The 25,522-nt window shown below is 37.6% G+C and overlaps 1 protein-coding gene and 1 non-coding gene across 3 annotated transcripts in view; both read right to left on the reverse strand.

The window, feature by feature from the left end:
- Window positions 1-25,522, reverse strand: part of Ap1g1 (adaptor related protein complex 1 gamma 1 subunit) — a 115,018-nt gene that overhangs the window by 10,171 nt on the left and 79,325 nt on the right. For both annotated transcript variants that reach the window (XM_004625802.3, XM_004625803.3), the window contains 10 exons: window positions 20,188-20,243; window positions 17,792-17,905; window positions 13,270-13,410; window positions 12,565-12,619; window positions 9,825-9,947; window positions 9,568-9,657; window positions 8,465-8,592; window positions 6,302-6,406; window positions 5,276-5,417; window positions 4,959-5,085 (listed from right to left, as the gene is read on the reverse strand). In XM_004625802.3, the coding sequence (XP_004625859.1) occupies window positions 4,959-5,085; window positions 5,276-5,417; window positions 6,302-6,406; window positions 8,465-8,592; window positions 9,568-9,657; window positions 9,825-9,947; window positions 12,565-12,619; window positions 13,270-13,410; window positions 17,792-17,905; window positions 20,188-20,243 (1,081 nt within the window). The remainder of the gene's footprint in view (window positions 1-4,958; window positions 5,086-5,275; window positions 5,418-6,301; window positions 6,407-8,464; window positions 8,593-9,567; window positions 9,658-9,824; window positions 9,948-12,564; window positions 12,620-13,269; window positions 13,411-17,791; window positions 17,906-20,187; window positions 20,244-25,522) is intronic.
- Window positions 17,415-17,500, reverse strand: LOC111815140. Its single transcript, XR_002819923.1, has one exon. It is a non-coding gene; the product is annotated as a small nucleolar RNA SNORD71 (small nucleolar RNA).

The following is a 25,522-nucleotide window of genomic DNA, read 5'->3' on the forward strand; positions in this document are numbered from 1 at the left end:
TGATGGTACATTAACATGATAAAAGACTAAATATATTCAATGGTAAAAAATGTGCTTGTCATTGATTATTCTCACAAACTAATGCTTATCAATAAAATTAGAATACATTCAATTAGATACTGGTTTTCTTACAGTAACGGTGACTGAACCCCAGGTCTCACTAAGCTAAATCCCTATTCCTTTTTATTTTAAATTTTGAAACGGATGTCACTAACTCATTCACTAAATTGCCCAAGCTGAGCTTAATATGACTTCAGCCTTCCACAGCACTAGGATTACACTCAAGCATCCACTATGCACAGTTTAAATACTATTTCTAAAGTAAAAATTGGCCAAAACTGCTACCTATTGTGTAAAAAAAAAATCCAGGAATGGAGTATGCCAATGTTAATCATTGCTTTAGGAAAACTAGCAGTTAGCTTTGGAGGCATAAGGAAATGGGACCTGGGGATGTAACTCAATGGCAAAGCACTTGATTGTTATGCACAAACACAAAAGCAACACAAAAAGCTAAAACTTTTTGAACAGAAAATATGAGATCAGAAAGAAAACAAACCACATAGGGGAAAAAAAAACAACCAACCCTCTTAACAGTATTTATTTTACAAGCTAGGTAGATCAAGAAATTAATGAAGTTTTTAGATAACAGATTTTTTTCTTTGAGAATGAAACTTATTTTCAATTTTTGTTTTTTATTTAGATATTAAATGTTGCATAATAAAATTTTAATACACATATCTTGGGATAAGTGATATAAAGTAGGAGGAAATCACTATATTTTCATTTTTATTTGTTCCTCTCAAATAATAAATTGAGGTTCATATAATATATGACCATGAGTTGAAAGAAACCAAGATTCTAAGAAAAGGCCTAAGAAAATTCAGCGAAGAATGTGTATTTTAAAAATTACTTATGAAATTAAAAATAAACTATTTTTTAAAAATTAGGGTGCAGATCAATGGTAGAGAATATGTTTAATACATGCAAGGATCTGGGTTCAATTTCAGCAACCCTCTCAAGAAAAAAAATTAACACAGTAAAATCAAAAAAGAGGGGGGAATAGGCCAGGATATTTTTATTTAAAAAAAAAAAAAAAAGATACTAAAGATAGGAGAACAAGACCAATATAGTAAAAATCAGCAGAAGGAAGAAATATATAGATGATTACACAAAACACAAGAAGCAAAACACATGAGAATACCAAAGACTATCAATGATGCTTATGAACGACTTCCATTCGAGGAGAACGTTTGTTAAGTCAGATGCATTCATAAGTCTGACATGTGTCTTATACACCTTTGACACCTTTAAATATATAATGTAAAGCATAAAAAAAAAATTTCAAAGAGCATTCGTATCTTTGAAAGTCCACAAGTTGAATGTTTGCAAATTGGGACTTACATATATTTTAAAATATTCATATAGCTCTCCTACTTTTTATAAATCTAACCTAGTAATTTTCCTACCAAGTCCCATTTTCAAACAATTTTAGAGTTCAGCTTGGTGGTTCATGTCTGTAATCCCAGAACCCAGCTAGGTGGGGTAGAGATTACAAACTGGATTCCCATAGCAACTTAGTGGGACTCTGTCTTAAAAGATAAAAAATCAGTAGGAATATAACTGAATGAGGAGGACTTGGGTTCAATCTCTATGACTTGGGCAGGGAAGAGGAGAGGATCAGAAATGTGTCCTCAGAAGAAATCAGAAGATGGCCAACATGTATGTTTGGAACAATACATAAGTCCCAAACTCCTTCAAATTTTACTTTTTTTCTCTTATAAAAGTAAACAGTGTGAGGAATAACAATTTATGTTCCAGGCCGAATAGCTCAGTGGATTAAAGCACCTGCAAGCAAGTGCAGGGGATAGTAGTCTACCCTCAGGCCTGCCTGTTGGCCCTGCCCTCAGGGCACGCTGAGACAGCAATTGAGATGGGGTGTGGTAGCATGGGCCTGTAATCCCAGCACTTGGGAGGCTATAAACAGAAGAATTACTACAAGTCGGATCTAGTAGTGAGACCCAGAACACCCTGTAGACCTTTCCCTAAAAATACAAAAAAACAGAAGAAGAAGAAAAAAAATTCACTGCTCCAGACCTCCTAAAAACACATACTAATCTATTTTTAAGCAAGGAATGGTGGTGCAAGTCTGTACTGTCAGAACACTGGGAGGGTGAGGTAGAAGACCAACCTAGTCAACTTGGTGATTTAACGGCCTTATCTCTACTAAAATATAAAAAAGGGCTGGTGATCCACCTCAGTACATAGCCCCTAGATTTAATCACAACACCATAATCAGTCTATTAATTTTTATATATCAATGGTTAAAACACAAACAAAAAATAAAAAAACCCTAAAAAACAAAACCCAGTAAAGTAATATACAGATGTAAACAGATTTAAAAATCTAGAATTCAAAAATTTCACTTTAAAAATGTAAACAAAATGGAAAAGTATGTTTTAGACACTCTGTAAGGGCTGAGGATACATAGTATCAGTGGTAGAGTAAAATATACACATACACATAACACTATGAATAAGGAAAGGAAAGCCCAGGCTTTCTAATATTTTAACTTTTGGTCTGTTATGGCAGCGGGGTGGACTGAAGCTAGGGCCTCCCAAAATTTCTGGGATTACAGTCATACACCACCACACCCAGCTTGAAAACTGATTAGCATGTCTTTTAACAGCACGAAGCCCTATATGGCAAAGCCCTCCTCAACACTTTCTAAAGCTTTTTACTTTGAGGCAAGGTCTTGTTAAGTTGCCCACACTGACCTACAATTTGTTCTCTTCCCGCCTCAGCCTTTCAAGTAGCAAGAACAACAGGTGTGTGCCAATGCACCCAGCAATATTTATACATAATACTAGAAAAACAAGAAAGAACAAAAAATACTGAAACTCCATAACAAATGAGTTATGGTTATGCTTTAAAAGTTCAAAAAGGAAATTCATCTATAATGCAGATATACAAATGTATGTTCCCCATGATTGCAAAAAAGTCAACAAAGTAATAGTTCCTATTTCACCCATTAGTGCTTTTAAAAAGTGGTAACATAGGCCAGGTGTGGTGGCACATGCCTGTAATCCCAACACTCCAGGAGGCTGAAGCAGGAAGATGATTTTGAGTTCAACACCAGCCTGGGCTACAAAGTGAGTGAGCTCAAGGCCAGCCTGAACTGCACAATGAGACCCTGTTTCAAAAAGACAAAAACAAAAAGTAATAATATAAACTCTTATGAGTGTACAGTGAAACCAGTAGACATATATATTAAATAAATGTTAATATTTACCAAATAGCAACTGTCATGCACTGAGTCAGTAATTCTTACAAATATTCCATGACATAAATACTAATGATCCATATTTTGACCAGATTCAGAAAATACTAAGTAATTTAGACCAAGTAATAAAAAAACAAGGACAAGGCCAGAAAGATCGTACAGCAGATTACAGCACTGGCTTAGTCAAGCTTCCCAAGCACAGGGACGACTGCAGTTGGATCCCGAACCATCCCCACCCCAGGGCAAGCTGAGCCAGGAAACACACACACACACACACACACACACACACACACACAGAGGAAACACACACACACATACATACACACTCCCAGGCCATACCAATACAATGATATTTTTTGAAGCAACTAGGTAAAAAAAAATTCAAAAACAAACAAAATGTCCAGGAAATAAATAATAGGGCAAACTGCTTTTTGGGATGTTGTCCGGGGTTTTGTTTTTTAGGGTTTTTTTATTTTTTGTTTGTGTTTTTTTGAAACAGTTTTGATATAGTTCAGGACAGTTTCAAATTCTCAGTGAACCTCCTGCCTCAGCCTCCTTAGTGCTGGAAATTATAGACATGTGTTATGATGTCCAATAGTAGTACAAACTTGTTAATGCAGTATTAGCCATTTAAAATTACAATTATGAAGACTTTTTATTAATATTTTTCCAATTATCCTACATACCTTTAACATCTGAGGATTTAAAATTAATTACTATGTGAAAGACTAGAAAGTACACAAGTAGCATTTTGACTTTTTTTTTTTTTGGGCCATGGTACCAAGGATCAAACTGAAGACCTTGCACTTGCCAGGCAGGAGCTTAAGCCCCTGAGCTATCTCCCTGGCCCCAGCACTTCAAAATCTTGTTAGGACATAAACAGTAAGTTCTGCAAGCCTGATGTATTAAGGAAAAACCATTTGGCCTGTGGCTACAAGCCTCGCTAACCATCAAATATCTTCATTGTGTAACTGTTTTCTACTTGAGGTTGTATATTGTAACTTCTCATTCTATTCATTTCTTCAATAAAGATGCCTCCTATTTGTAATACTGCTGCACACATTAATTACAAATGTTGGGGCCGGGGAGACAACTGAGAAGAATAAGTACTTGCCTGGCAAGCGTAAGGTCCTGAGTTCAATTCCCGGTTCCACAAAAAAAAAAAAAAAAAGTCTACCAATATGAACAAAGATAAAAACATTCTTAAATGGGAAAAATATTTTTAAATTATATACAGATGATTTATCTACTTTGGTTGCTTTAATTACAGGTAGGGTGACAGGGCGGAAGAAAGGTAAATATTCGGGTTAATATCTGACCAGAAATGGTCATAGCTACTAAAAATGTAACCATAAACAGAAAAAAACCTAGTATCTTAAGACATCAAATAAAGACAGAGGTAACTTGGGTTATATTCTTTCTGAGCTTATCTATTTTAAAATACTAAGAATAATTTATCCTTCCCAAATTAAATGTTAGCCTTTAAGCAATCTGAGTTATCTTTAGAGCATTCATTAGCATGCCAATTTATATCCCAGATGTTGTGAGGATTGCCTCTCACTTAAGTCTCTTCCATCTTCAACTGATTCATGTTCTGAAAGCCTATTTGTGGTCAGTGTGGTTTTCCGTAGGGTCTTAGTCCCTGTCCAAGAATTGAACAGTTCCAGTATGGTCTCACCTGTAAGGGTGATGTCTCCCAGCAAATCAAGAAGTTCTCCACCAGCAGATGCTGGTTTGCTCGTAGGTGCAGTTGGAATAACAGGTGTTATGTCATTTCCTCCCAACAAATCCAATAAATCATTGGCCTAATCAAGGAAATAACACCTCAATTCATTAGTTGTCTAGCCTACAACTAACGTAAAGCTCTTTCAATACTTAAAAATAAGAAAGGGAATCATGACCCAATTCAAAAACATTAAAGAGAATCAGCTAAGAAATAAGCTACAAAGGAGTATAAGATCAGCAGGAACCCCAGAGAAAGAAGTGAACAGCTACCTGGCTGGTAGGCTGTGGCCCAGAAGGTGGTGGTTTTGTTTCTAGTGGAGCAGGTTCTGTCTCTCCATTTGTCTGCACAATCTCAGTAGGGCCATTTGTAGTCACTTTTTCCATGACAGGCATTCTCTCCAAAAGAGCCGACCTGAAAGAATCTGAAGTGGTTAAATTCTACGCAGTGAGCTAACATTCCCTACCCAAAACAATCACCATCTACTACTCTGAGGCCTAATATGGAAGGCAACCCTGTCACTCACTCACACACACACACACACACACACACACACACACACACACACACAGTGGATTATAAGAATACATGACCTAAATTCCTGATGGGATTAAGGGCAAGCAAGAACCTTGAATAAACACTGTCCATCTAAATCCCAAAATACGTACTTCAGTGGTAGAGGGACTAAGATCAAAGACAGGTAAATTAATAAATATTAACAACTTCTAATTAAGAAGACAGATTCTGGGCTGGTGAGATGGCTCAGTGGTCTAAAGCACCTAATTAGAACAAGCTAAGCTAAGCTAAGCAAAAGCACAGGGACCGCAGTTCAATCCCCAGCACCACACGCCAGCCAGCCCCGCCCCCTGGTGGGCTGAACTGGCCACACACACACACACCCCATAAATAAATAAATAAATAAATAAATAAATAAATAAATAAATAAAACCAGACAGATTCTGTACAAGGAAAAAAAACAAACAAACACCAAAATGTTAATAGTAATGAGATTTGAATAAGATAATTTAGTTTGAAAAAATTTACCACTCTTACTTGTTAATCAAACAAAATGGAAAATGATGCAAACTTTACATACTGAAAAAATATAGGGTGCTGGAGTAGAAAGGAAGAACAGTGTTAATTTCTTTCTTTATACATGAAGCAGAATACAAAGCAAAATAGTCAATTAATGAGCATTAGGATTGTGAGTCCCAATTAAGTAAGCACAAGGAATGAGTCTTTAGACACTATTCAGGATCTCATGACACTATATGCACTGTTTAATTTCTTTTGCTCACCTCATGTGGTCATACTTCTTAAAAAGTGCATTATATTCTACTGCCCTCTGCTGGAGCTCCACATCAATGCTGCTTCCATAGATGGACACCACTTTTTTAATTCGACTATAGGATAAAAGAAAATCAAATGCAATCACATACACAAGCAATGAGTTTTATAGTATAATCAGTTTTCTGGCTAAAATTCTGAAAGTGCTCAATTCTTAATTTACATAATTTTTTAAAAATAAGACATCTTTATCTTCATATAAGTCACTATTTTATATTCTAATTATGTTAGATCTATTAAATATCCAATATCCTAAAACTTTCTAAACAAAAATACCAATTACTACTTTACCACAAGAGAACCATGCATTGTTCATTCTGCCTATTTCTTTAAAAAATTTACAAAGTTTTTTGGGTTTTTATCTTGGTAGAGGATATTTTGCTTTCTGACTGAGGGTCTCACAGTGTAGTCTAGGCTGGCCTCGAACTCACTTTGTACCCTAGGCTGGCTTTAAACTCAAGAGATTCTCCTGCCTCAACCTCCCAAGTGCTAGAATTACAGACCTACACGACCATATGTAGCTCATCCTCCTTTTTAGTAGTAAATTTTAAAATAAGCTTTGACATCAGAATGCTAATCCCAAATTCTAATTCTCAACTGAAAACAAATCAAAAACACAGTTTCTAACCAGGTATGGTGGCACATGCCTATAACCACCTCAGCACTCAGGAGGCTGAAGCAGGAGGATGACTGCCAGTTCCAGACCAGCCTGGGCTACAAATGAGCTCAAAGGCAGCCCAAAGTGCCTAGTGAGACACTGTCTCAAAGAGACCAAAAAAAAAAAAAAAGGCAGTTCCTTACAACCCTTAATCCCTTATATTAAATAGAAGTAGAAAATGCAGAACTATACTTGTTTTAAATATGCTTTGCTGGAAAATAAGAACTGACTTTTATTCAAGACAACAAAGAGCATCTAGTTTTAGTCACTAAAACTCATGACTTTTTCCTACTGACATCTGAAAATATAATATATCAATCCCCTCACATAGGGAAATAACTTATGTACTTTTTTTTTTTTTTTTTTTTTTTTTTTGGTGGAACTGGGGATTGAACTCAGGCCCTTGCACTTGCCAGGGAAGCGCTTATTCTGCTGAGCCATCTCTCCAGCCCCACTTATGTACTTTAAAGAAGATGTCAAAAATCTGATTATAAAAACAAATTTGCCAGGTAGCTATAATTCCAGCACTCTGAAGGCTGAGGCTGGATGATCACCAAATCAAGGTTTATCTGGACTACAAAGCAGGCCCCTGCATCAAAAAGCAAAACAAACAACAATAAAAATACCTCAAACTGTTTTACCTTCAAAATAATCCCTGGAAGAGTGTGGTAATTAGAGCAAAGGATTAACTATGAACTGAAGTAAGTATGCAATGGTGTAGTGGTTGATACATGTATCAACTTGGCTGGATGACTCTGTGGCATAGTCCTGGGGGTCCCGCCCTGGGGTACACCTGGTTCTGCCCTAGGACACAACAGTCCTACCCTGAGGCGCAGACTGGTTCCTCCCTAGAGCAGGACCAGGGACTGTCCTGGGGTGTGACTGGCTTCACCCTAGGGCACAATGGGCCTACCCCAGAGTGAATCAGCACAAAGAGACCATATAAAGGGGCTGAGGAAGGGAGTCAAGATTCCACTTCGTCAGAGGAACTTCAATCTTCTCATTCGGCTTGGACTTCATTGCTTGGCTTGCAGCGCAGACTCTTCGGCTAACTTGGATCCTTCGCCTTACGTTGCAGACTCTTCAGCATCCATCATAGACTCTTTAGTCTTCCGTCGCAGACCCATTAGTGGACGGATAGAGGCTTGCACAGAGCATTGCAGAAGTTTCAGGCCTTGGGACTGAATTCTTCAGTCTGGAGTATGCAGACATCCCACTGCATGCTTCCTCACCTTACTCCGGGGCTGACCGTCTAAGCCAATCTTGTAATTCCTTATACATTGTATATCTTATGCTAATTTCTGTTCCTTATATCTGTTCCTCTAAGTAAAACCTTGACCAATACAGATAGTAAGTAAACGCAAAGTTTCACTATTACCTCTACTTTTATTTATGCTTGAATATTTTTTGAAAATTACAAAACAACTTACTGACTCTACTTTTCCTCAGTACTCACTTTACAGTACAGGTGAATCGAGTTGAAAGCTTCATGATGGCAGTGAGGGCATAACCTCGTGTCACAGAGGTGGACATATTAGAGATTAGTACACTTTCTAAAATATCCAATACTTCATCCTCTGTTACCTGAGGAAAAAAAAAAAATCATGCAGAAAATATTAACAGTGAATATCTAAATCAAATTAACAAGCCAAAGGATGCTGCCTACTATTATAAAAACCCATAACAAAACCTGTGCTCTTCCCAGGACAACTGTTCAAAGCTGCAACATAAATCAGAAGCAGGTAAGTGGGAGGTAAAAATAACGGAAAATGGGGACATAACCACTGAGGACTGAGAGACATATTACAGTACTATGTGGCAGATGTACAGAAAGAAAAAGTAAAAGATTTATGAAGAGTTTAAGGGTTGGGCCAGCCAGATAGCTCAGTGCACTAAAATGCCTGTTTAGGCAGGGCAGGGGCCTGGGTTCAATCTCTGACATGGCGTGCTGGTCCCACTCCTGGGGTGCACTGAGATGGTGACTGAGACTGGGCTGGGTGTGGTGGCAAGTGCCTGTAATCCCAGCACTTGGGAGGCTGAAAACAGGAGGATCACTATTAGTCTGATCTGTGTAGTGAGACCTTATCCACCCTGTACTAAATACATTTAAAAAAATAAATAAAAAGAGTTCAAGAGTTGTTGCCACAACTTTCTCAGAAGTCAGTCTTTTAAGTGGCAGATGGAAAAATGAATAGCTCATTTCTTCTTGCCTACCAGTCAAAGGGTATGAGAAACTGTTAATTCAGTTTGTTAGGGAAAGGAACAGGGTCTAACGTAAAGTAGTATTGCTCTGTTTGGTCGGTTTCTGGTGCTGAGACTGAACACAGGGATACACATTTTTTTTTAACCACTGAATTATACCCTCAGCTCCACTAAAGAGTTGTAAAATCTCACAATGACTCAGTAAATTCCATCTCCAAAAATGGCACACTTCCCAATATAATTCTATTTTTACTTTTTAAAAATTTCAAGGAACCAATCTCAACTTTCTATTAAACATGACACTCCTATAAGCAAAAACATTTTCTCCTTCTTTTAACCAAGAGTGACAAGGTGTACCTGAATAGGTTCTTCCTCTTCACATTGGCCAGATACAAGAAGATCACCATATTCACCTATACACCATGCAGCCACTTGTACCAAAGGTTGCTGTCAAAAAAAGTCAGCACTTAATTTTCCCAAAAACATTTAATGAAAATCACAGGACAACTAATTATAAGGGCCAAAACTTAGCGCATACAAGGTATAGTAACAATGACATACCAAGAAAATAAAGATCAATTTTTCCCAAGCAGAAAGAATAGCAGATTACTTACTTGAGAATAATCACCAAGAATTGCTTTATATAAGCGCTGAACAGTATAAGCATGCATCTCCACACTATTAGTTATTAACTGTATCAAATTGGGGACTGCATCATCCCGAACATAGCTTCCTGCCTAAAAGAAAATGTGTAGTTACTCCTACAAATACACCACAGTAATAACAAGTGTCTGAAATGCTTTACCAACTGTTCTTGAAGAGATGACTAAGTCTCTTCTCAAATATAAACCTGGTCCGACTCAGAGGTCCCCACGTCCCTCAAACTTATGTCTTATTTAGATATTTAAAACCTTTATCAAAAAATAAAATCAGGGGCCGGGGAGATAGCTCAGTGGAATAAGTGCTTCCCTGGCAAGTACAAGGGCCTGAGTTCAATCCCCAGTTCCACAAAAAAAAAAAAAAAGAAAAGAAAAAAAGAAAGAAAGAAAGAAAAAGAAAAGTTACAATGACATAGTAAAAAATAAAATCATCTTCCACCCATATTAAAATAGAACTATTGAGTGAGAGTTTGATCCCTGGTCCCACATGCCACACTGGCCCTACCGCCAGGCATGCTGAGCAGGCCACTGAGACAGAGCATGGTGGCATACACCTGTAATCCCAGCACTGGGGAGGCTGAAAACAGGAGGTTCACTACAAGTTCGAGCTGTGCAGTGAGACACTGTACCAAATACATAAAATGAAAAAGGAAAAGTAGAAACATAAAAAGAAAAGGTTCTGAATCTTCATAAGCATTTTTCTTCAGGAGCTCTAATTTTTCCTTTCTTTTAGGTCTCATGAAAAAAACTAAGAATAGCATTCCAATTCATTATTTTTAAGGAATATAATTTCATTATTAATCAAATTTATTAATGTGTAACTTTCTAAACATTTATATTATAGGCCAACTAGAAATTAGTATGTCCACGACAGAATTTCATGCAACAAATATATTAAAACTTCAATTAAAATGCTATCATTGCTTCCTACTGTGTTTCATAATTTATTTCACCTCCTCCCCTTTGAGAACTACTAGTTGATTACACCTTTCCCCTTATATAAACTAGTTTAGGAAGAACACTTTCAGATGTACACTTTATGAACTTGCTGTCCCCACCAACTTTAAAGTCCTAAAGACAGAATTCATCAATCAAAAGGGATAAGCTAAAAATTTTGCTACATGCTAACAAAAGTGCACTGTTAAAGACTGCACTGTTTTATACCATTATGAAGAGTGCTGCTTGATTCTAACCAGCACTAAGCTTCATTTATTTTTTACTTTTTTGTATTTGTACAGGGTCTCACTATGCAGCTCAGGCTCATAGTAATCCTCCTGCTGTCAGCCTCCCCAGTACTGGAATTACAGGTGCATGCCACTCCACCTGGTTTCAGTGGCCAGCAAGGCATGCCTGGGGCCAGTACAGCATGCGGTACTGGCGATCAAGCCCAGGTCCTTGCATTCACCAGGCAGGCACTTAGACCGCTGAGCTATCTCACCGCCCCCAAAATGTTAATTAACCATTTCCTTCTTTTGTGATTTGCCTATTCAAACATCAATTATGTGTGGTTGATTTTCCTTAATAATTTTATTTTATTGATAAAAAATGCTAGCACTGTCATGCTACAATGTTTTGCTCTAGTTATCATGTGCTTTGAAATTTGTAGATATTATCTGCTTTCTGTAAATTTAATTTTAATGAATTCTTATTTACAAATATTTTTATGATACCTACTTCAGATAACATGATGAGATATAGTTTTCTTTACACGCAAATATACCCTTTTTTTTGTTTTCTTTTCTTTGGCTTTCCTAGGGATTCAACCTAGAGCCTTCTCACTGAGCAGTATCCTTAGTCCTTTTGTAACTTCAAGATAGGATTTCATTTACTAAGTCACTAAGTAGTCAGGCTGGGCCACTGTACCCAGCTGAATTTTGTAGTTGTTTCTTTTTTAGGGAAGATCTTGCTACAGAGTTCAGGCTGTCCTAGAACTCCCAATCCTCATAAAAGCCTCAACTTCCCAAATGCTGAGACTTCAGATGTGGGCCACCACACCTGGCTTTGTGGTGTGGGCCACCACACCACACCACACTTTGTTTTATTCTTAAATCTTTAATCCTTTTCTATTGAATAGCAAATATAAAGTCCCAAAATCCTAGAAAAACACTAAAAAGAAAGGACCACATCTAAAACAGAAATTATTAATCCTAAATAAATTTAGTCATTCAAAGCCCTACAGTAGTTCTTTCCATACTCAAAATGCAATCTAAATTCCTATAAGGCCTTATATAATCTGGCCTCTCCTATCTCTTGGACTCCCTATTTTTTTCTGCCTCTCACTTCCTGTAATGGCTAACTTTATCTTCTTACTGCTCTGCAAGAAGGCTACCTTGGGTCTAATTAGTGTTTCCTCTAATTAGTACACTCTTCCCCATGATCTTCACATGGCTACCCCCTCACTTTAGGTTACTCCTCTAGCACTCCCATCTGAGAGAACTGCTGACAACCTTAAAAGTACTTGGCCATTTGCCCAATATCCCACCCTAACCTGTCATCATTACTCCCTTCATGCTGCTTTAGGTTTTTTTCTGACATTGCATTTATCTCTCCCTGACATTACATCACTAAGCTCCTCATGAATTTCTAATTCCCTCCTCTAGAATGTAAACTACATAAGTAGAAGGTTTTATTTAGTCTGTCTCATTTCTCGTTACATCCCAGCACTTAATATAGGCTGGCTGAAAAAGCTACTTACTGTTGTCAAAACACGCATAATTGTGTCTATATGCCACCGTTTAGAGGGTGCATACCTGAAAAAAATGGCAAAATATTAAAAAAATTAAAATTCATAAACTATACTATGTTCAGTGACTTTGTCCTACAGCCTTTTTTAGGTTCCCTGTTTAATTATATTTGGAGACATCTGACCTTCAAACCTAGCAGCAATTTAAAGAATGATAAAATATGTTAAATACAACTGTTTCCCTTAATTTGACTGAGAACTGCAACTTTGTCCTAGTTTCTTAGAAAAGAAGTCACAAAGTTAGGGCAGAAGAGAATAAAGAATAAAGAAAAGAGGCTTTTCAGATGGAGACAACAGCAAGACTGTGAACTGGTTCCCTTAAATTCCAGTAGAAAGAAGAGAAATAATCAAACTAAAATACTGACATACTTCTTCCCTCAAGTTTTACATAGAAACTTCAATTGAGATGCTATAACTTTTCTAATTCCCTTCATATAAAGAGCATCAGAGTTGGGAGGTTAAAGAATAAATACAGGAGATTTTGTTTGGTCTTGGCATACTTAAATGCCAGCTATAAAGGCATTCTCATAGCTAACTTATAATTGGGAGCTTAAATGTTATATTTTAAAGATGTCTACAGCATCTCCCCATGTTTTAAAAATGTTTCGGAAAGTTCGAAGCACTTAGTAATCAATAAAAATAAAAATTAAATCTTACTTTTCTGCAGCGAGAAAGATTCCAGATGCACAGTCTGCCTTAAATTCTGGCTCACATGAATCCAAAAAATAAAGCAATTCCTTCATCATGCCTCGGATATTATTCCCATTTACTAGGGCAAAACTCAATTCCATTGCACGCCTTGCAGAGGAGAAAAAAATTTGAAAAGAAAAAAAAAAAAAAACTAGATATTTACAGTGAGAATAAAACAGAGACCCATGTATAATCTTCCTGAACATCAAGCACTAACAAATAGTTAATGTCTTTACACAAGGCTGATTCCAATCTTAACATACAGAGATTTATTCTTGTATAATCTCAGTTGGTTCTCATGTTATGAATCTTCTTCACTCAATAATTTTCTTCAAAAATCCCTAATAGGGCTGGTGAGATGGCTCAGTGGTCTAAAGCACCTACTTAGAACAAGCTTAGCAAAGCACAGGGACCGCGGTTCAATCCCCCAGCACCACATGTCAGCCAGCCCCGCCCCCTGGTGGGCTGAGCTGGCCACACACACACACACACACACACACACACAAATAAAAATAAATTTTAAAATTTTTTTTAAAAATCCCTAATAACTCTACCAAGAACCAAAAATAGACAATCTATCCTATAAAGCTAAAATTTAGGTTTCAAAAATCTCTACAAAGGAACCATTAAGATTACTACCAATAATAATGCCTTTCTGCACTTTTCATTTAAAAATGTTAATATAAATACATTCACCATATTCTGTTACTAGACTCCAAATATATCTAATGATGAGGTCAAATCAATTACATCAAAAGATATACAGGAAATCAGAATAAAAAACTGAAAGGGAAAATGAGGGCCATAAAAAAAGAGAAAAGAGGGGGCCTGGCCCTAGCTCAGGCCTTTAAGTGGCTGCTTCCACAAAGCTGTCAGCCTCAGGTTGCTGGGGTTCGAACCTCACAACTCTCCCGCTGGCCAAAAGTGCCCTGAAGGCATTCAAGGACCAAAAAAACAACAACAAAAAAAAAAAACCCTTATTCCATTTTGGGCCGGGGAGATGGCTCAGTGGAATATGTGCTTCCCTGGCAAGCGCAAGGGCCTGAGTTCAATCCCTGGTTCCACAAAAAAAATTAAAAAATAAAAATAAAAATAAAAAAGAGAAAAGAGCATCTGCTCTTAGGGCAAATAAGAGTTTCTACAAATGCCTACCACATTTGACAACAAAGAGATGAGCAGGGTGGCACACAACTGCAATCCCAGCAATAGTGAGGCTATGGAAGGATATTTTGAGTCCTACCTTAAAAATTTTAAGACTTTATCAAAAAAAAGTTAAAGATTTTTTTTTAAAGGGCTATGAATGAAATTCAGCATAAAGGCAATGGGTTCAATCCCCAGAAAGGGGAAGAAGGTGCACACACATAGACTGACAAATATTTAACACACAAACGAAAGTACTGTATGAATTTGTTAATATTTGGTCAAAAATTCAAGTACTATATATACACATGAACTTCAAAAACAACAATATGAGGGACGGGGGAGATGGCTCAGTAGAATAAGCACTTTCCTAGCAAGCTCAAGGACCTGAGTTCAATCCCCAGTTCTGCCAAATAAATAAATAAATGGGACATAATACTTTCATTTTAGCTGACACACAAAACAACAAAAATTCAATGCCAAAGGCCGGCCAAATAGCTCAGCAGATTAAAGTGCCTGCAAGCAGGCACAGGAGCTGAGGGGTTTGATCCCCAGGCCTGTTGCGCTGGCCCTGCCCCCAGGGGCACACTGAGAAAAGTGATTGAGACTGGGCATGGTGGTGCACACCAGTAATCCCAGCTCTCGAGAGGCTGTACACAGGCGGATCACTAAGAGTCCGAACCATGTAGTGAGCCCCTGAACACCCTGTACAGCCTTCCTAAAAATACAAAAAAAAATTTAATGCCAAGAGACAAAACAACTCTTATACAATGCCTAAGAAATTTGCATACATTAATTCAATTAATCCTGAATAATTCTATGAAGTTTATACTCCTTTATCTGAACTGCATATAAAAGGCTCCTGGAGACATCAAAAGGTAAAGTAATTTGCCTGGTCTATTAAGGATTGAGTCAGGATCCTTCCGCCACAGCAAGACTGAAAAACAGTAGCTATGGCCCTACACTATCCCATGCCAGTGGGCCTCAACAAGGGCCACAAGGTGACTAAGAATGTGGGCAAACCAAGGCACAGCCGCTGTTGTGGATGCTTCACCAAACACACCAAGTTCCTGCAGGACAAGATCCTGGAGGTGTGTGACTTCACCCCCTACGGGAGTGTGGTGTGGCATGGAGCTGCTCAAGGTCTCCAAGGACAAACACGCCCTCAAGTTCATCAACAAAAGGTTGGGGATACACATCCATGCCAAGAAGTGTGAGGGGCTGAACAACATGCTGGCTGCCATGAGGAAAGCAGCTGCCAAGGACTGAGCCCCTCTGGAATAAAGCTTTACAGAAAGTTAAAAAAAAAAAAAAAAAAAAAAAAAGAAAGAAAGAATTTAAAAGAAGTCAAGTAAAGCTCCACGATGTGAACATTTAAAATTCTACAGGGCCAGGCTGCATAAGTGCCCATCTGGCAAGCACAAGTTCCCAAGTTCAATCCCCAGTATAAATAAATAAATAAATAACAAATATATGTATATCCTATTAATGAGATGTAAATTTTATATTTGAAATTCAAACCCTAGTCAGAAAAAAAAGAGAACTAGACCCCTGTAATCTCAACATTCACGAGGCTCAGTCAGCAAATTTTGCAAATTCAAAAGTGAGTTCAAGGCCAGCATGCCTTGTCTGAAAAAAGACCAAAGAAAATTACACAGACAGAAAAATAACAAAATCTATAGGAAGCAGAAGGCTTGATTTCTGTTCTGAGAACTACAACAGCTAGGCTTTGCATAAATCATTTGATGTCTCTAGGCCTACATTTTAATGACTCTACTAACTTGCTCTGAGAATAACTTCTCAAGTGAGCTTTTAAAATCCTTTGCAGGTGGACATAGTAGCGTACACCTATAAACCCAGCATGTGGGTGTCAGAGGCAGGAGGATCACCATGAATTTGAGGCCATCCTGCACTACATAGTGAGTTCAAGGCCAGCCTAAACTAAAAAGCAAATCCTTATCTCAAAAAATAAATAGACAGGGCTGGCCAGATAGCTCAGTGGACGAAAGCACCTGCTTAGGCAGAGCACAACAGGAAGGGTTTGATTCCAGGCATGCTGTGCTGGCTCCCAGGGCACGCTAAAATGGCTATTGAAACTGGGTGTGGTGGTGTGTACCTATAATCCCAGCACTTAAGAGGCTGAAAACAGGAGAATCACTGTGAGTTCAATCTGTGTAGTGAGACCCTGTAAACCCTGTACTAAATACAAAATAAATAATAAAAGTTCCTTTGCAAAGCACTACATTAAAAAATGATGTTAGTCACAGTCTTGTGTTTGCTTCAGCAGCACATATACTGAATACAGTTCTTACGTTTAGACTGCCCAAGCACGTAAGCATATATTCTATACAAATAAAAGGTGCTCATTATCACTATCAAAAACTCAGCTTGTCACCTGAATGGTTTCAGAGGTTTTTGTATTTTTGAGACAGGCTCTCACTTTATAGTTTAGGCTAGACTTGAACTTAATTAGGAGCCCAGGCTGGTCTCAAACTCATGGTGTTTCTCCTGCCTCAACTTTTTCTCTCTTTTTTTTTTTTTTTTTTTGGGGGGGGGGGTAGGTGAGGAGGGATGTTATGGGAGATCAAACTCAGGACCTTATGCTTGCCAGGCAGGCACTTAGTCACTGAGCTATCTCTCCAGCCCTGTCTCAGCTTTCTGAGTGCTGAGATTACAGGCATGCATATCACCACACCCAGCCTTATAGATCACTTTAAATCTACGTTATTCTATATTTGAATACATGAGTAAAAGTAGCTTCTTGGAAGCTAATGGTAGCTGGAATTTAAAAATATCTCTAGACCTCACAGCAGAATCAGAAGAGTTATTCAACAAAGAGATTTGTGCTTTATAAGCACACTATTGGTTGCCTAAGTCACTCTTGAGCAGTCATTCCTAAATCGTTTCTTAAAATAGTACTATTCTAAGAAACATCCGCCTCCAGTATCCTGGGTCATAAGTACTGTGAAAAATGTGTGCTGTCAGCAAATTGAGTTTCAGCATCAGGATAAGACACTCAGCCGATGGATCACTCCTTATTTTCATCCTCCAACACACAGAGCACAGTACCACTACTGAATAAACTGCCTGGCCTATCTCTACCTATTGCAGTTACAGAAGAACAAAGAACAAGTGTACACTTAAATATTTCCTAATATTCTTAATTGACCTAAACTTCTCTTGTCAATCCTTCCTAAAAGGATTTACTATGCAGAAAGTTTACCAGTAAATGGAATTATTATACAAATTTTAACATTCTTGCTCTGAAAACTATTACAAGGGATACAATTCTCAATCTCCATGGCTTTATTTGACAATTCTAAATTGAGAAGAAGTCTCAGTTTGTTACCGTTTTATTGAGACATCCAAATCTTTTAGACAGTCCACAATTGTGCTCCTGTGCCTCTGTACTGCATTGTGATCTGTCTGCACAGTCTTCAACAAAGATGTCAGAGCTACATATCTGAATGAAACAAAATTGCAGAAAAAGACAAGTTAAAATTATCCAAAATAGAAGTTGTTTTTATCCACAACAAAATTCAGGTTACTTTCCTACTCCAATAATAACAAAGATGTCTAACAGATAAGGGAAAGCATACATTTTTAAAAATGTAAAAGTAAAGATTGTTAGTAAGTATAAAAGTAGCCTTTTTTTAAAGGCTTAGCCAGACTTGGTGGCCCATGCCTGTAACTTCAGCATTCAGGAAGCTGAGGCAGGAGGATCTTGAGAGTTCAAGGTCAGCCCGGGATATATCGCAAGATCCTGTCTCTAAACACATACATATATACATACATACTTAGTAAGAAACAACATAATTTAAAGTAGTAGTAAACAAAAGAAACTTTGGATTTAGATTGCTTTCACAGTCAAATTCATTAAACTTCCAAAAGTAATTGACTCAATTCCTATGAAAATCCTCAAAATAGTAAAAACAAGTGCATATATCTTGGCAGACTTCCTTACTCTCCAAATGCAAGGGAAATTTTACCATTCATATATTCTCCTTTTGGGCCGGGGAGATGGCTCAGTAGAATAAGCGCTTGCCTGGAAAGCGCAAGGGCCTGAGTTCAATCCCCGGTTCGGCCAAAAAAAAAAAAAAAAAAAAAAATCACAAATAATCTCTCAGGTAAAAAAAAAAAAAAAAAAAAAAAAAAAGACAAATCATATATTCTCCTTTTATTTGATATGTCAAAATTGCCTCTATAAATTGAGTTGAAGAGGGGCTGGGGAGATGGCTCAATGGAATAAGCACTTCTCTGGCAAGTGCAAGGGCCTGAGTTCAATCCCCGGTTCTGCCAAAAAAAAAAAAAAAAATTTGAGTTTAAGATCCGAGTGTTTAAAAAAGGATGTTTAAACATCCTTTTAACAGAGAAGATAATTCGGGAATGAAACAAAATTTTATGCTTAAAAGAAAATTGTTGGGCCAGGGAGATGGCTCAGTGGAGTAAGCGGCTGCCCTGGCCAAGCGTAAGGACCAGAGTTCAATCCCTGGATCCGCCAAAGAAAAAAAAAAAGAAAATTGTTCCTGATTAGAAAAAAAAGCAAACAATAACTATAGATCCATGGATGTAGCCCACAGCAGCACAGACAGCACCTGCCTGGTACGCATGAGGCCCCAAGTTCAATTCCTAGCATTAAATAAACAAACTAAACATAGGGAAGTAATAAATGATAATAGCAATCAATTTATTTATTTATTTTAAAAATCTATCTAGGGGACTGGGGAGATAGCTTCAGCGGTCTAAGCACAAGGACCCGAGTTTGATTACTGTACTGCATGCCCTGCTGGCCCCACAACCACAAACGCACTGTGCTAAGCCACTAAAACGGGACATGATGGTACACGGTAATCCCAGTGCTGAGGAGCCTGAGACAGGAGGATCACTGAGTCTGAGCTACATAACAAAATTCTGCATCAAATAAATAAATAAATAATTTTGGGGGGGAGACCAGGGATTGAACTCAGGCCCTTGTGCTTGCCAGGGAAGTGCTTATTCTACTGAGCCATCTCCCCCGCCCTAAATATTTTTTAAAAAATTAACCAGATCTAGGCCTGGTAGCATATGTCTATAATCCCAGCATTTTGGGAAGCTAAGGCAAAAGGATTGTAAATACAAAACAAAACAGGCAATTTGACGAGATCATATCTCAAAAGGGGGGTAAACAGGATTAGGGATATGGAAAAAGACCTGGGTATGTACAACAGTGCAAAGACCCTAGGTTCAATCTCTACTACTAATGAAAACAAACAAAACAAACCTATCTGGAGTTCTTAAATACATGACAGATTTGCAACATAAAACACTGTACTTTCCTTAGAGCAAAGGTCCACAGATAAAATTTACTTCCAAAATTCCTCAATTTTGTTAATCAACTCTTACTGAACACAACCACACTCATTATATATTGTCTATGGCTGATTCCACACTAACACAGCTAGACAGCTGCCTCAGAGACTCTGAAGTCCAAAATGACTAAAATAGTTATTACCTTCTCCTTTACAAGAAGTTTGAAGATTTGGTTTTTGTATAACCAAGAGGAAAAAAATAAGTCATGAGGCATATCCTTTAATTCTTTACAAAACAGTAATGAAGACCAAACTAAAAGTAAAAAATTCTAATTTGAATTTCTGGATATACAACAGTGGAGGGGGGGGTAAGGGTGTGTGTAATCTTGAGCAAAGTCACTCTTGAAAATACTAAGTTCATAATAACTGAGATACATGATTTTTTCAGTTGACTTACCTAATATTTTTGTCATTGTTCAATAAGAAACGACCCAGGATATTTATGGCTAGAACCTAAAGAGAAACAGCATTAGTTAAAAGACTAAGAGAAGGAAATATTTAGGGTATCCTGACTCCAATGTGTGCAAATTATTTAAAGATGCTATCTATATTATTAGCAAAAATTAACTAAAGGCAAACAAATTATTGAAACCATATTCTATCTCAACAGTAATTGCTAGAAGATTATGTTCTAAGGTAATGATACTGTTAGAACAGTATTGGTACAAATTCTCTGAAGTATAATGTGGCAATAATTATAAATATTTAAAATGAAAACGGAGGGAACACTTATTCTATTTCATGAAATGCTACCAAACCCTTGACTAAAAATTAAGCCAAGTGAAACCTCTAAATATAAAAAATGTCCTTTCTCTGTCTCAACAATCCCAATTCTATACACTTTTCTGACAAACTGTACATGTGCATTAGTTTACTATGGCATTATCAACAAATCACAAGTGATAAAAGACATCCTAAATGTCTATTAAGAGCAAATTTTGCTAAGTATGTACTGAGAGGGGCTGGGGAGATAGCTCAATTGAATAAATGCTTGCCTGGCAAACACAAGGGCCTGAGTTCAATCCCTGGCTCCGCCCCCCCCCCAAAAAAACAAAAAAACAAAAAACAATTATGTACTGAGAGCTATGCAACGAAATCTTATGCAGCTATTAAACCAAATTATTTCTGACACATGGTACAATATGTAAAAAGAATGAAGACAGTACCTTAAATGAAATAAAACACAGAAGGATAAAAACTACATAGTTTCACTTATATGAGGTACTGTGATATCATGAAATAACTGGTCTTTTTTTTGGTCTTCTTGGAACATAACTCCTTAATCCCTTGGAGTTTCTTAGGTGTTATGTTAGCATCTTACACCGCAATGAGGTGACTATTTTTCTTCTTGAGAGGTTTTTTTTCTTTACTTTTTAAAATTTTAAAGAGTAAAAACAAAAGCAAAAACAAGTAGCAAAGACAAAGATAGAAACACAGCACCATATAACAATACATATTGTACAAATGCACATATGAGGTATGATGTTTAATAGCTGGGTTAAATGGGACCTCCAATACTAGTTTCTTGAGGATTTCTCACACTGATTTCCATAGTGGTTGTACCAGTCTACATTCCCACCAGCAGCAGAGAAGGGTTCCTTTCCCCTCAGAGCCTCTCCAGAATTTGTTATTAGCTGATTTTTTTTTTTTCCATTTATGTATTTGGTACAGGGTCTCACTACACAGCTCAGACTTGTAGTGATTGTCCAGTTTTCAGCTTCCCCATACTGGGATTACAGGCATGAGTCACCACAACTAGACTCACTCATTGGCTCAGTATGCCTGGGGGGGTAGGGGGGAACAGTGCAGGAGTGGGGATCAAACCCTGGTCTCTGTGCCTCCCAAAGAAGGTGCTTAGTCTGCTGAGCCATCCCACAAGCCCTTGGCTAATTTCTTTATGACAGCCAACCTTCTGCAGTTAAATGGTATATCAATGTTGCAGAACCAGAGACTGAACTCAGGCCCTTGCGCTTGCCATGGAAGTACTTATTCTACTGAGTCATCTCTCCAGCCCCACCTCAGTGTTGTTTTAATTTTCATTTCTGGAATAACAACCAGTGCTGTGGAACATTTTTCATTTATTTATTTGCCATTTGTATTTCTTCCTCTGACAAGTGTGTATCCATTTCAGATGCCCATTTCTGGATTAGGTCTTTGAATTTTGGGGCCCTGAATTTTTTTTAGTTCTTTATATATTCTAGATAGAAGTCCTTTGAGTGATTGTCTGTTAAGACTTTTTCCCAATTCATGAGTTGTCTTATCACTCTGCTGGTTTCTTTGATGTGCAGAAACTTCTTAGTAAGATGAGATCTCAGGGACCAGGGAGATAGCTCAGTAGAATAAACACTTGTCTGATAGGCGCAAGGGCCTGAGTTCAATCCCTGGTTCCGGTTCCACCAAAAAAAAAAAAAAAAAAAAAAAAAAGATGAGATCTCAGTTGTTGATTCTTTGAAGTATGTCCAAAGAGAGCATGGTGCTGTATTGTTTTTGTTCATGAACTCTCTGCCCACCATTATGTCTTCAAGATTTCCACCTACTTTCTCTTCCAGTAGATTTAATGTTTCTGTTTCAATGTTTAGATCTTTAATCCATTTTGACTTTAGTTTAGTGCATGATGATAAAGCCAGGTCTAGTTTTAGTTTTCAGCATGTGGACAGCCAGTTTTTCCAGCACCATTTGTTAAAGAGGCTATCTTTCTTCCAGTTAACATGACTAATCACCATTTGTCAAAAGTAAGGTGGCTGAGTGTTTGTAGTTGTATCTGCATCTTCTAATCTATTCCATTTATCCTTGAGCGGTTTTTTTTTTTTCAAGTACCATGCTGATTTTATCACAGTAGCTTTGTAGTATAATTTCAAGTCAGGGATTATAATGCCTCCTGCCTTGCCTTTGTTGCCCAGGAATGCCTTTGCTATTCTAGGTCTTTTTTGGTTCCAAATTTTTAGGAATGTAATGAGGTGATTTTTGTAGAACTCCTGGATAGCCTCAAAATGAGGCTGGTTTGCCAGGGGAATCAACCATGTGTTTTGGAAAGAGTTCAGGCTTTTGGCCCCATCCCCAAGCTCCAGGGAAAAATGGGTGTTAAAAATCAATCATGCAGATCACCAATAGCCAAAGATATAATCAATCATGCCAACATAATAAGAGCGCCTATAAAAATCCCAAACAACAGAGTTCCTAAAAGCTTCAAAATAGCTAAACATGTAGTTTCCTAGAAGGTGGCAGGCCTGGGAAGGGCATAAATGCTCCTCATTCCTTTGTACTTACCTTGCTCTATAAAACTTTTTTACCTCCTGCTGTATCCTCTGTAGTACCCTATGTAACAGTATACTTAACTAAAATGTTTCCCTGAGTTTTGTGAGCCATTATAGCAAATACTAAGAGAAGGATATAGGAACCTAGATTATTAAGTGACTGATCAGCACAGAACATAATCTATACTTCTGACTGGCATGTGAAGTGATGGTCTTAGGAGACTAAGCAATTACCCCATGGGATGGGACACTATTTCTGGGCAGACAATGTCAGAATTAAGTTAGAGACCATCTAGTTGGTATCCACTAGTGAACTGGGAAAATACTCTGTGCATTTGGTGTTAAAAGTAAAATGTTGAGGGAATATATGAGTAAAGAATATAAAGTAGAAAAGACATTTCAGTTTGGGCTTTTCCTATACCGTTCCAGAAGAGCAGTAAAATTCATATAGAAAAAAAGAAGAAGGGGCCAGGAAGATGGCTCAGTAGATAAGCGCTTCTCTGGCAAGTACAAGGGTCTGAGTTCAATCCCCAGTTCCACAAAAAAAAAAAAAAAAAAAAAAAGCTAGAATAGTGGTTGCCAAAGACTGGGAGGTTATCGCTTAATGGACATAGGTTGGGAAGACAAAAAAAAAATTTTAAAGACTATGATGGTAATGGTTATAAAACAATGAATGTACTAATGCCACTGAATTATATATACATATATGTGTGTGTGTGTGTATATAAACATGATTAAAATAGTACATTATATACATATGTGTGTGTGTGTATATATATATAATTTTAACTAAGAAAAAGCCAAAAAGAATGAAACTCATCTCTTTATATGAATATCAAACAAATTCCAAGAGTAGTAATAATGATAGCTGCAAAAAGTAAGATACACCCAGGCCTGCCCCACGCCGGCCCCACCCTGGAGGCATGCTGAGAAGGCAATGAGACTGGGCATGGTGGTGCGCATCTGTAATCCCAGCTCTTGGGAGGCTGTAAACAGGTAGACCACTGTGACTCTGATCTAGTAGTGAGACCCTGAACACCCTGTAGCCCCTTCCCTAAAATAAAAAAAATAAAAAATCAAGATACAGAAAAATATATACTTCATTTGTTTGAAAGGAAGAAGAACTTCATCTAAGTTCTTATGGTTATGATTGTAATGATACTGTGTTCGTTACAATCTAATCAGTTAACAATTCTAATATTAGTAAATAACTGGATAATGAAAAAATTCATGGGGGAGAAAGGACAACTTCTTTTTTTTTTAAATTTATTTGTGTGTGTGTGTGTGTGTGTGTGTGTGGCCAGCTCAGCCCACCAGGGGGCGGGGCTGGCTGGCATGTGGTGCTGGGGGATTGAACCGCGGTCCCTGTGCTTTGCCAAGCTTGTTCCAAGTAGGTGCTTTAGACCACTGAGCCACCTCACCAGCCCAAGGACAACTTCTTATAGAAGTTGTTTAATGAGGGAAAAATAGGAATGGAACAGGAAAACTAACATTAGAACATCACTTTGTAATTATTGCAGGTAAGAGTGTCTATGGATGCCAAAAGCAATGGGTAAAAGTGCACCCATAGGTTACTTACATTGCCTAGAAGTGCGTCTCTCAAATTTTTTTTTTTTTTTTTTTTTTTTTTGTGGAACCGGGGGCTAAACTCAGGTCCTTGTGCTTGCCAGGCAAGTGCTTATTCTACTAAGCCATCTCTCTCAAAATATTTTTAATTATAGGCTAGAAATGTGGTCTACACCTGTCATCCCAGAGCTGTGGATTTAGCTCAGTCGTATAAGGCTAAATTCACAGTACCAAAAAAAAAAAAAACTATGGTCACATCTGTAATCCCAACATTCTCAGAGGCTGAGGCAGAAGGGTTACAAATTGAATCCCAGCCTGGGCAATTTAAATGTTTTAGCAAGACTCTCTCTCAAAATAAAAAATAATGGAAGAGGCAGGGATGTAGCTAAATGAAAAGGCCCTGGGTTTAATTTTTTAAACATATACAAATATATATTTTAACTACAAAAGACAAAAAAATAGTAACTATATAGTAAAGATGGCCAGCAGACATCACTGTCAGCAAATGACCAAGGTTACCACCACAGTAATGATGAAAGCATCTAATTTCTGTATCATAAATGGAGGACACAATTTCTGAGAACTTTTGACAAAAAAGCTATTACCTTAACCCATAAAATTATGAGAAAATATCATACAAACTTCAATGGAGACACATTCTGGAAAGTAACTGATCAATACTTTCCAAATCTGTCAGTCATGAAAGAGAAAGACTGAGAAACAGTCAAAGATCAGGAGAGTTAAGGACACATACAAATTAAACACAATGTGAGAGCATGGGTTGCCTCCTGGGACAGAAAATACAAATAGAAAAATTGGTAAAATTGGGCTGGGGAGATGGCTCAGTAGAGTAAGTGCTTCCCTGGCAAACGCCAGGGCCTGAGTTCAATCCCCAGTTCCAAAAAAAAAAAA

The sequence above is a fragment of the Octodon degus genome, unplaced genomic scaffold (genome assembly GCF_000260255.1).
Source record: "Octodon degus isolate 3935 unplaced genomic scaffold, OctDeg1.0 scaffold00011, whole genome shotgun sequence".
NCBI lineage: Eukaryota > Metazoa > Chordata > Mammalia > Rodentia > Octodontidae > Octodon > Octodon degus.